At 42.2% G+C, this 13038-nt stretch overlaps 1 protein-coding gene across 1 annotated transcript in view; it reads left to right on the top strand.

Annotated features, from left to right (window-relative positions):
* The window catches only part of LOC134676358 (leucine-rich repeat serine/threonine-protein kinase 1), a 130410-nt gene extending 126773 nt beyond the window's left edge, over positions 1-3637 (top strand). Inside the window, exons 59-68 of the mRNA XM_063534716.1 lie at positions 1328-1435; positions 1477-1584; positions 1624-1731; positions 1777-1881; positions 1927-2034; positions 2080-2187; positions 2233-2340; positions 2386-2493; positions 2537-2641; positions 3122-3637. Of these exons, the coding sequence (XP_063390786.1) occupies positions 1328-1435; positions 1477-1584; positions 1624-1731; positions 1777-1881; positions 1927-2034; positions 2080-2187; positions 2233-2340; positions 2386-2493; positions 2537-2641; positions 3122-3202 (1047 nt within the window). The 3' untranslated portion in view covers positions 3203-3637. The remainder of the gene's footprint in view (positions 1-1327; positions 1436-1476; positions 1585-1623; positions 1732-1776; positions 1882-1926; positions 2035-2079; positions 2188-2232; positions 2341-2385; positions 2494-2536; positions 2642-3121) is intronic.
* The last annotated feature ends 9401 nt before the right edge of the window (positions 3638-13038 follow it).

Below are 13038 nucleotides of genomic sequence, written 5' to 3' on the forward strand. Positions count from 1 at the left end.
TGTACGTGGGCACGGCGTGGGGCGTCCTCATCGTGTGCGCGTGCGCCAGCCTGCGCCCGCTCGCCGTGTTCCGGCCCTACGAGGAGAGCGTGAGTGTCTGACCCCCCACAGACGTTGTTCGCCAGGTGACGGCGGTGGCGGCGCTGGGGGGGTCGCTGTACGTGGGCACGGCGTGGGGCGTCCTCATCGTGTGCGCGTGCGCCAGCCTGCGCCCGCTCGCCGTGTTCCGGCCCTACGAGGAGAGCGTGAGTGTCTGACCCCCCACAGACGTTGTTCGTCAGGTGACGGCGGTGGCGGCGCTGGGGGGGTCGCTGTACGTGGGCACGGCGTGGGGCGTCCTCATCGTGTGCGCGTGCGCCAGCCTGCGGCCGCTCGCCGTGTTCCGGCCCTACGAGGAGAGCGTGAGTGTCTGACCCCCCACGGACGTTGTTCGTCAGGTGACGGCGGTGGCGGCGCTGGGGGGGTCGCTGTACGTGGGCACGGCGTGGGGCGTCCTCATCGTGTGCGCGTGCGCCAGCCTGCGGCCGCTCGCCGTGTTCCGGCCCTACGAGGAGAGCGTGAGTGTCTGACCCCCCACAGACGTTGTTCGTCAGGTGACGGCGGTGGCGGCGCTGGGGGGGTCGCTGTACGTGGGCACGGCGTGGGGCGTCCTCATCGTGTGCGCGTGCGCCAGCCTGCGGCCGCTCGCCGTGTTCCGGCCCTACGAGGAGAGCGTGAGTGTCTGACCCCCCACGGACGTTGTTCGTCAGGTGACGGCGGTGGCGGCGCTGGGGGGGTCGCTGTACGTGGGCACGGCGTGGGGCGTCCTCATCGTGTGCGCGTGCGCCAGCCTGCGCCCGCTCGCCGTGTTCCGGCCCTACGAGGAGAGCGTGAGTGTCTGACCCCCCACAGACGTTGTTCGTCAGGTGACAAGCAAAACTCACTAATAACTAAAAAAAAATTTAACAAAAATTTACCTTCTTTTAGTACTAATATGGTTCACTATATGAATTTGTGGTGGTACTTAGTGACTTTTGCTTGTCATAATGTCATTTGTTAATCCGAAGCGTAAGTATTTGTTAACCTTTCGAACGCCACAGACGGCAATTGACGTCAACATGACAACGTCGCCACAGACTGCATTTGACGTCGATCGTTATTTAAAGAGAATCTATTCAGAAAACTAGATTTTACCCCCGTGACGTCAGTGGCACGGCAAACGGATGCGCCGTTTGGAGTTCAAAAGTTTTTTTTTAAGAGCGTGTCTTGCCCAAGACAGTAATTTTCCATATTTTTTACGCTTCGCTGTATACGAAAGTAAAGTTTCCATCGTTACATGTGTCGGCAGGTGACGTCGATAGTGCCGCTGTACCCGCACCGCGGCTCGCAGGCCGCCATGCTGGCGACTCTGGGCACAGGGTACCGTCCGCTGTTGCACCGCTATGCCCCGCAACAGGTAAGGAACACACGAGACCATCGTTACATGTGTGTGTGCAGGTGACGTCGATAGTGCCGCTGTACCCGCACCGCGGCTCGCAGGCCGCCATGCTGGCGACTCTGGGCACAGGGTACCGTCCGCTGTTGCACCGCTATGCCCCGCAACAGGTAAGGAACACACGAGACCATCGTTACATGTGTTGGCAGGTGACGTCGATAGTGCCGCTGTACCCGCACCGCGGCTCGCAGGCCACCATGCTGGCGACTCTGGGCACAGGGTACCGTCCGCTGTTGCACCGCTATGCCCCGCAACAGGTAAGGACTACACACACGACACCATCGTTACATGTGTGTTGGCAGGTGACGTCGATAGTGCCGCTGTACCCGCACCGCTCGCAGGCCGCCATGCTGGCGACTCTGGGCACAGGGTACCGTCCGCTGTTGCACCGCTATGCCCCGCAACAGGTAAGGACTACACACACGAGACCATCGTTACATGTGTGTGCGCAGGTGACGTCGATAGTGCTGCTGTACCCGCACCGCGGCTCGCAGGCCGCCATGCTGGCGACTCTGGGCACAGGGTACCGTCCGCTGTTGCACCGCTATGCCCCGCAACAGGTAAGGACTACACACACGAGACCATCGTTACATGCGTGTGTGCAGGTGACGTCGATAGTGCTGCTGTACCCGCACCGCGGCTCGCAGGCCGCCATGCTGGCGACTCTGGGCACAGGGTACCGTCCGCTGTTGCACCGCTATGCCCCGCAACAGGTAAGGACTACACACACGAGACCATCGTTACATGTGTGTGTGCAGGTGACGTCGATAGTGCTGCTGTACCCGCACCGCGGCTCGCAGGCCGCCATGCTGGCGACTCTGGGCACAGGGTACCGTCCGCTGTTGCACCGCTATGCCCCGCAACAGGTAAGGACTACACACACGAGACCATCGTTACATGTGTGTGTGCAGGTGACGTCGATAGTGCTGCTGTACCCGCACCGCGGCTCGCAGGCCGCCATGCTGGCGACTCTGGGCACAGGGTACCGTCCGCTGTTGCACCGCTATGCCCCGCAACAGGTAAGGACTACACACACGAGACCATCGTTACATGTGTGTGCAGGTGACGTCGATAGTGCCGCTGTACCCGCACCGCTCGCAGGCCGCCATGCTGGCGACTCTGGGCACAGGGTACCGTCCGCTGCTGCACCGCTATGCCCCGCAACAGGTAAGGGAACTACAAACACGAGACCAGGGTTGAACAAACCCGGAAAAATTCACGTTTTTTTTCTAAAAGCCATTTTTTTTTAAGTTTTATTCGGAAAAAAACAATGTCACTTGTCAATGTCTCAATGTCAATGTCAACGTTTTAATCGGAAATAAACGAAAAAAAAAACGCACTTTGAAAAGAACTTGTGAATTTTTCCATTTATATTTAATCCATGGTTTAGGTAAAAACTACACCTTAGTCGTTTGTTTTGTTATCTAAATGCTGGCCGGCGATCGTTTGTGAAAATGTCTATTGACTCTGACGCTGTCGTTAGTTTAACACGTTCACTGCCCCCGACCACCGTCACACAAGTTTGTTCCTAGGCCACGCCCCCTGGCAGTGAATGCGTTAAAAAAGTTTAATTTCTTTCCCAATAAACGCTGTCGTTAGTTTAAAAGAGCTGTATTATTGTATATTGTATGACCTATTTGTTGGCAGCCTAACACATCGAGCACGAATACCTCATACAGCGGCCCTCACTGCCTCCTCTGGCGCGCCGGCCACTGGCTGCCCGACTAAACCCTTCCGACGGATATACACGTCCAACTCGCAACATACGGCGGATAGATGTAGCTACGCTGTTACGTTGGTGGGTTAGTGTTTTATATTAAACACTTCCTGTACTACTCAGCCAGCGATGGATATACACGTCCAACTCGCAACATACGGCGGATAGATGTAGGTACGCTGTTTTGGGGGGTTAGTGTTTTATATTAAACACTTCCTGTACTACTCAGCCAGCGACGGATATACACGTCCAACTCGCAACATACGGCGGATAGATGTAGGTACGCTGGTACGTTGGTGGGTTAGTGTTTTATATTAAACACTTCCTGTACTACTCAGCCAGCGACGGATATACACGTCCAACTCGCAACATACGGCGGATAGATGTAGGTACGCTGTTACATTGGGGGCTTATGCTCTAGTTTCCTAGCCATCATATAGCGGCCGTCTCCATACAAATACTACGACATCCATATTTAGCCGTATTATTTAGTATGGAGGCGGCCGCTATATGACGGCACCGCTATCCTAGGAAAACCAGTCTTTAGTGTTTTATATTAAACACTTCCTGTACTACTCAGCTACGACGGATATACACGTCCACGAACGCACACGGGATAGTCTGGATAATGTCGATGGGTTAGTGTTTTATACATGAACACGTCTTACACGGACGTATACGCGTCTAGCTTGCACTGCCTACGACGGATATCCAACAACCCGTATAATATTTATAATTAATGGGAGTAAAAGAGAAAGATGCCCGCAATTTGCGAACTTCGGTGTTCTCGGTAGGCCCTGTGTACCTATTTACCGCTAGGCCGTCGCGGATATTACAAAAGGTCAATAATTTTGATGAAGCCAAATGCCACATTCTCCCAATATTATTTATAAAAATGAGTATACATATTAATAGTGACATCTATTGTTGGAATTAAATTTATTTAATGCACGGCTTAAATTTTTCATAGAGTAAATATTGTAGAAATTTCACAAGTATCAAGACAATTTGTGACGTTCCACGATAAAAGGTAACTTATGGCGGCTGGCGCTTTCGTCACATAGCGCCGCAGTAATATTGGAGCGACGTTAATAATAGCGTAAGCGCCAACCGCCATAAGGCACCTTTACTCGTGGGACGTCACATTTAATCTATTTTCTGTGGTGTTGTCAAATTTTATCTAGCGCTACAGACTTTCTTTGATCTTACTCTACAAATAAATTGACGTTTGAGCGTTATTTTCTTATACATTCCAGAAAATGTTTAACCAACATAATGATAATTAAAATGTGGTAAAAAATAATTAGAAAATAAAACAGTGTACCTAATAATGCGTTTCAGTCTCGAAGTTATAGCTGGTCAAGCAAATATTATCAGTAAAAAAAGGCGCGAAATTCAAATTTTCTATGGAACGATATCTCTTCGCGCCTACATCTTTCAAATTTGCCGCCTTTTTCTATTGACAAGATCTGCTTGACCAAGTATACTTTGCATTAGTACCTAAGTGTAAATGTGTCTAATGGCTCCTCTACACGATGGGCCAACGCCGGCCACTCCAAGGGACGCATTTATGCGTTAGAGGGAGCAAGCGATATTGCTATCTCATTCTACCGCATGGCTGCGTCCCTTGGAGTGGGCGGCGTTGGCCCATCGTGTAGAGGAGCCATAAAATAATATTAACGCTATGCCTATTATTTAAATACAACACGCCATCGTTATCCTTATCGAAAAGACAGCCCTGTGTGCCTACTACGCATATGCACACGCATGGCTACAGTATGGCATAGTCCTATGGGGCAATAGTTCTGATGCAATAAAATTATTTTTACTTCTAAAACGGTGCCTTCGAATCATAGCAAACATAGATATTATGACAAGTTGCAAGGAGTACTTAATTCAACATAACATCTTAACTATGCCGTCGTTGTACATTTTAGAAGTAAGCACTTTCGTAAAAAGCAACATTTCCCTTTTCCCACAGTACACTCGTCCATCAAACTTACGACCCAACACTAGATTAGCCCGCCCTAACTCCAACATGAAAATGATCCACTCTGGTCCATTTGCCATGTCAATCAATATTTATAATAAAATTCCTAAGTCCATACAGGTAGAAACAAACATAAATAGATTTAAAGTGCAACTAAACCGACATTTAATTAGCAAAGCATATTACTGTATCCAAGAGTTTTTAAGTGAGAACTAAATGTTCTAGTTTAATTTTAATTAATTTTAAATATGTTGCTAATGTTGCTATACCCTCGCAGGGTTCATGTTGAAACTGTACTTAGCCCTAAGACCTCTGTACACATGAAATGCAATAAAACATATGAGTATGAGTAATGCTCGAAGGTTAATAATCTTACACCGTAACCTTGCGCGTCTGTGGACGTCTTTAGTGGTCAAAAGGGTATTACATGATAGGCGTAGCGTTCAAAGGGTTAATGATACATTCCGTCAACTAAATGTAATTTAGAATATTATTGTGTTGTTGAATGAATTAATGAATGCCTTAAAGCATTAAATGCGTAAATGTAACTTTATTCAAACCTTTTAAAATTAGAACAAATCTATGTTACAAATCTCATTAGTGATTTTAGGGGTTTTCCGTGTTATAATTATTGTGAATCTTTTATTCTATAAGGGCCTCTTGCACCATCCCACTAACCCGGGGTTAAGCGGTTAAACCGTTAACCCAGTTTCAAATTGTACTGGTAACCATGGTAACTCCAGGTTTAACCGGTTAAACCTGGGTTAGTGGGATGGAGCAAGAGGCCCTAAGCGTATTATCACAGAATAAATAATAGTACTACCGTACAGAAAGGACACTTGCTACGAAACCGAAGTTTGACGGCGTATCAGGCAGTGGGGAGACACTCCTGACTTCGGGCAAACTCGGCTCCGTTCGTCTCAGCATTGCTCCGAGCAATTATTAGGGTTGGCACCACTTGACGTCCTTTTGCGTGCACGACCACAGATAAGATAATGACTTGAATTTTGACAACACGCAAAGGGATGTCAGAATTCATTTTTATTTTAAGGTGGCCAATTACAAACAGTGGCCAGTTACTGGCGAATTACCCTACGTCATATAAATCTTATGATATATTTTTATTTGTGATTGTTACACGAGTTGTGTTATATTTTTGTGATTAATATAAAAAGCTGTAGTGTTTATATTTTATTTATGAAATGCATTTTCCTGATATTTTTGACTGCTTAGATGTTAAGTAATTCATTGTAAATTATTGTTCACGCGTTAAGATATGAATACCAAAGACACATAAATATTTGATATTAACTTGAATTTTATTGAAAACTCCCAAATCATATACCTACCTACACCTACCTACTACATTTAACACGGAACCGGTTTTTTTTAAACCGGTTATGGCCCAAATTTTTTTAATTCTGAATCATGTGTTATAATCTTATAATTTAGTAATATGTATTAGATTGGCCCATTAAAAATGGAACAATAAACCAAAGAACTTAATAATACCGGTATTTTTTGTATGAAAAACAAACCGGTTCCGAGCCTTGTCGGTAGGTACACTAGGTACAGTCCCCGACAATAAAAAGTTGTATCCAGACGAGACAATTTTACGCCAATCTGATGAAATTCTCCGATCGAACAGGGCCGTGCGGGCGCAAATACCGATTTGATTCCCCGATCACATCAGCATTATTTTCCTGAATAAATCGACTGATTTCGTCAGTCCCGTCTGGATACCCGTAAATGTTACAACCAACCTGTCACTGAACGACCTGGCCCCTATTTCACCAACGTTGACAGGTACGACAGTTCGACAAAATTCTCATTGTTGCTGACGTCACAGGCATTCATAGGCTACGGTAACCGCTTACCATCAGACGGGCGGTGTCGTTGTTTACCACCAACATGTTAATTAAAAACTACTATATCGCCAGTTAATAAGTACTTATTTTGCGAAGCTAATGACAATTGTCACGAAATTCCGACACAGAACTCATTTGCTGTCAAGAATTGCCGAAAGTTCTTTGAATTCTTGTGACAATTGTCATCATTATCATCATAAACATCGCAAGAGAAATACCTGTTTTTTTGCCGATATAATAAAGTTTTTCCTTTTGGCCGCCGGACCTAGTCCGCAAAGACGCTCACTCACACGCCAGAGCAAATTTTAAGTAAACAACTAATAAAAAGTTTAGGGATTGCAAATAGTGATATCGATATTTACAATATTTAATAAAAATCTTTTTAATTTAGCTTTGTTCTTATCCTGTTTTAATTTCATTCCAAATTGCCAAAATTAAACATATGTTTTACACCCGAAAATGTTTAAAATATAGGGATTTAACATAAAAAACAACCACTAAACAATGTCGATTCAAGACGTGATATCGCCGCACTAGGCTGTACGAGAAGTCTTTTATACAAGACAACGGCGCCCATGGACTGCCCGCAGTGCAGACCGACAAGGACTGTTTCCGCGCGGATCAATTAATAATAGTCTCTAGGTCAACGGCGTAAGCGCTTGTCGGTACGTAAACTTTATTGGCGTAACGTTAAAGCTGCGCATCATGTGTCGATAAAGTCAATATACCGGAACTGTTTTAGTGAAAATTACACGTGGGTTGAATTTTTTATAAGTGAAGATATTATTCCGGAATTAGAATCGATCATTATAATTTCAGTTTGGTTTACATTAATCTATAGGTAAACTCTTATCAAAAAAACGTTCAACGACTTGTTATAAAAAAATTACACATTAACTTCAATGTTATAACAATAAAAGTAAAGTCTGATAAACAGGTATGATCCTGTACCACACTTGTGCGAAGCGGTCGCTGCGGTGTATCCCTTCCCACTAAGCTATAAAATAACATCAATTATTTTTTTTATTTATCTCTTCTGCAATTAAATAGTCCACAATCTACAATGGCAAATTTACTTGTCTGACTCTACTTTATAGAGCTAAAGAAGCTACCTGAACTTTAAATATAGTTATGCCTATCTGACTCTCGTTCTACGTATTCTAGTAAGTAGTTACCTACTATTCGTTGAAAAAAATTGGCGATTAACAAGTGTTCAAATACTTAGATAAAAACATATTTCTGACTTTATATTTACTTTAAAAATTCCCATATCGAGTTAACATTCCCATCCCTAGCTGTCTTTTATACAAGACAACGGCGACGAGGAACATGAAAAATGTTGAAAATTGGAGCAATTTTTTTAAATGCCTTATTATAAAAGAAGGGATTTATATAGCGGCTTAAAAAGCAAATAAATGAAAAAACAAAGACTTTAAATATGAACACGAGTGTAAATGAAATTGCAATTGTTATTATTTTCACATTAACTCAGTGGTTGAATTTGTGTCTTGTATACAAGACGACGGCGCCAGCGTATCGTTCTATCGTTGTCTTCTATACCGGACAACGGCGGTCAAAGGGTTAAATAATACAATGATGGTGGCAAACAGGAATACGGCCCGCCCGATGGTAAGCGATAACCGTAGCCCATGGATGCCTGTGACGTCAGCAACAATGAGACTTGTCGAATTGTCGCACCTGTCACGTTGGTGAAATAGGGGCCTGACTTTAATTCTATTAAAGAAGTTTTCACTTAAGAGAAAAACTCTGGGTGTAGTACAGTCGAGTTCATAAATATAAATATTATACATTTCTTCACCATCCATTGCAAATATTGCAATAAGGTGACAAAAACTGTATACATATTTATGAACGACTGTACCTACATTCTCTTTTTTTGGAAGTCTATTGAATATGCTATACATATTTATACTAAATGAGAAAATAAGATTGAATCTTACTCTGAGGAATAAACTATAAAGTAGGTACCTATTATTTTGTTTAGCCCGAGGCGAAGAGTTGATGAGCATTATTATGTCATCGACCAAACCTTTAGCCTCTAGCCGCCCAGAGTCCTATAAAAAGGTCTCCTGTTCCATTCTAATTTGAACTTTGTGTTGACAAAATAAAATTTAATTTTGCTTGGCAAGGTTTGACGTATGGGCGGCTAGAGGTTAGATTTCATGACGTCATAGGTCATAGGTATTTGTTTTTAAAACTGTAGGTAAAGTAGTAAGACGAAGTAATATGCTTTACAGTACAAAATCAAACGTTCTACACAAACTATCTAACCTTGTAGTAATAGTAATGGTAAGTATTAAAATAACAGAAATTAGCCACACTTCATCAAGAACTAATCTGCATTTTTCAAGCCTCTTACCTTACGTACTATGTCACACTTAAAAACAATTTAAATTGGGCATATTAGCTATAACACAATCCATTGCTGCGTCAAAGAAGACCTATTAATAAAAACACAGAGCAAAAGAATCAATAGATTTGTAGATGGAGAGAATCCGTCGTGAAAGGAATGTCAAATGGAGCGGAGAGTGGGAAGGCGTGGCGACCGGTTTCGCGCGGCGGGAAAGTATGTTTGGAATGTAGTGATTGGTCGACGCGGTCCGAGTTGCACACGCGGGGTCGCGGTGACAGGTGGTGCGTTTAAGTAGACCGTATTATGACATCTGTCAAATGGAGTAATTTTATTTGAATTTTATGAAGTGCAGTGTTTTAAATTATAAAATTTATAAATAGAGTTAGACTAAGCTAAATTGGCAGCGTATTTGATAGCCCCGACGGTGCTAGAGTTATTTTGAATGAAATTATGACCTTCACACTTGCACATTCTGGGTTTAGCATAGTTTAATTCAACAAAATTATGTCTTTTACTGTCAGGATTAATAAATACATACCGCTGATTATAAGTATAGAGTATAGGGGTACTTATTTTATTTTATAAACCTAGAAGAAAAAAGTATTTTTATTTCCTTCCCTAGGTACCTATAGAAAGAAAGAAAGAAAATACATTTAAGCGAATATTATTAACTATAGTCGGTCAAATAGCTTGGTCAGTAGAAAAAGGCGCGAATTTTTTTTTTACAGGATTATAACCCTTGGCGCCTACATTTTCTTTAATTTGCGGTTATTTTTCTACTGACGGTAATGGCTTGACAGATTATAAGTAAAACTGTAGTACCTACTGATAATGTGTGATATTACTTAGCAATAGACTTAGGATTCGGGCCAGCTACAAATCGAATGAGTATACCTACCCTTATTAGCCACGTAAAATGAGAGATGAAGTTATTACGAGATGTGAATACTATACGAGTATAACTACTAACCACTACTACTAATACGTAGTATCTTCTTAGTAGTTTGCGGTACTAACACACAGAGGTGGAGTAAGGGGATTTAGGGGATACAGATGGACTAATGACATCTAGGAGGAAGTGCGGAGGCTGATTAAACTACAAACAAATTGATTGTATTTTATTTTTATTTTCCACGGAATTTATTTATTAATATTATTGCGATACCCTAACAGGATAGGATTTTGGATGAGACTAGCCCAGGACCGGGATAAGTGGCGTACACGAAGAGAGGCCTATGCTCAGCAGTGGGCGACTGAAGGCTAGAATGATGATGATGATGATGATGACCCTAACAGGGCCCGTGTGACTATATGATATGTTACTAGGTATTCTACTCGTATGTAATATAAATAATTATGTACATTGGATGCATATAAAGATCTCTATACGTATCTCTCTCTCTACTCTCTACTTAGATCAATATATAAATTAAGAAGACACAATCAAGTTGGAATTCCTTACAGAAGTTTAAATATAATTCTATCGCCTACTATCGCCTTTTTATTGACATGATACCTACTCGTAGAGTTAGACCAAGAAAAGTCTGCAGCGAGTTTGATAGCTCATAAGCCCATGCAGTGCAAGTGTTATTTTAAACGACAAACTTCTATGAAATGATGACGTATAAATAACACTTGCAATGCGTGAGCTTATGGGCTATCAAAATCGCTGCAGACTTTTCTTGGTCTAACTCTACTTACCTAATACATACCAAGAGCATGCTAAAATTTTCAGTTGGAACTTGGAAATGAGCTACAAAACGGTCTCCTCAAACTGTCGTTACAACACATGCGCCCAACGCGGACTGCTCGCATCCTATTGGACGCAAGGTGCTGTCAACAAATCTCGAGACTTAGACACGACTTCACAAATCACAAAGTTACTATCTTACACGCCGCGCTCGCTAATCTAATAAAACACATCTAATCAAGCGAGAAACGCGCAAAAACACTTTAACATTAACATCTGAGTGCCTTACGTGTTCAGTGTAGTTTTGTAGTGGAAAAGTGCTCATTAAAAAGTTTGTGTGTGTGCTAGTTTTTTGTGGATTGCGAACTGGATTGCTTCAAGACGCGGATATTTTTGCCGGTCTAAGGTGGGTGCTTACTTAATCTTGCTTATTCTGTACTCATCGGCTAACTTTAGCATAGAAACGAGAGTTATTGTGTTAAAGAAAGTGCGTAGAAGACGTCGTAAGTTATGTGGAGACGTACATAACGTATAGATTGTACACATGTACAGTCTGAGAATGGGCACATCTCAATAATAAAGCTCTAATTGGTTAATTCAATTTCATTCCAAGAACTCCGATAGATGTTTCTCTAATTCCGCAGTTTGGACGCTAATATGGAAACTTGTTTTGCTAAATACGTAAAATTTGCATTTAAATTGTGAATTACGTGTAGAAATGTAAATTTTAGTCTTTACAACTGCTTTAGCGTTCTAAAAAAGCTTAACCTAGATGTTGAGGTATACTTCCTAACAATGTATAGAGTTTTAAGATAGTTTATAACTTTTAAAAGTGGTTTATAAGTTTGTAATGTCATTGAATTTTAGCCATGTTAACAATTCATGTACGTGACTGTTTTGAGGTGTTGTTATTGCAACATGCCTACACAAACAACATTTTTAGATGCAAGAATCCATAACATGGAGTGTGGAACATTTTAGCTCTATTGTAATTAGGGTCTCCAACTTTTTTTTGGTGAAATATTGTATTTTCCAGAATAAGGCATCAAAATATAGTACATTTTCAAAAAGTATAGTATTTTAGCATACTATATATTTTTCCAAAAGTACATAAGTACAGAGAGCCAAAATATAGTACAATACTATATAATATAGTACGGTTGGCAAACCTAATTGTAATATAATACACCGGGTGTTTCCTGTAACACAAGCAAATATTTAAACCATATAATTGTATTCCTCAAATGATATGACTTTTGAGTTTTGAATGACTTTAAAAAAAATATTTTAACCCGTTTAAATCTCTTTTTCATACAAATTAAGTATTCTTTTCATATTAATTAAAAATTTTAATCAATGTACGCTGTAATCGTTGCCTGTCATGCTTTAAACATAACAAAATTTGCAATGCATTTTTTTTTTTAATCTTTTTTTTTTTTAGGGGTTTTGTCACGCAGTGACAATGTCACCCCCGTAATGAGATCTAATAAAAATAATGATGTAGTAGTGAAGTATTACCTACACCACTACATCACATTTAAATATAGTTTGCACATCAACCTGGCCTCGTCTGATAGTGGCGATGCCAGGACGATGTTGCAACTACCTATGTTGGTGGTTTTTATAAATGTCATGTCACTCCTCAGCGCCTCATTACGGACACATTCCATCAACACATGGTGAACATCTTCTATTTTATCGCACTCTTGGCAATTTGGTGAAGCAGCTAGTTTCATCAGGTGCTTGAATTTGTTTGATGGAATGTGCCCGGAACGAAGTCTGAGGAGTGATACTACCTGTTTCCTGCTTAGCTTTTTATCAAACCACGGGACCTGAGGGGGCTGACATTGAACTGTTCGGTACCAGATTCCTTTAGTGAGAGACCGCTTATCAAAGTATTCCCTCCACATCTGCCTGCAACTAAT

This window comes from Cydia fagiglandana, chromosome 24 (assembly GCF_963556715.1).
Source record: "Cydia fagiglandana chromosome 24, ilCydFagi1.1, whole genome shotgun sequence".
Taxonomy (NCBI): Eukaryota; Metazoa; Arthropoda; class Insecta; order Lepidoptera; family Tortricidae; genus Cydia; species Cydia fagiglandana.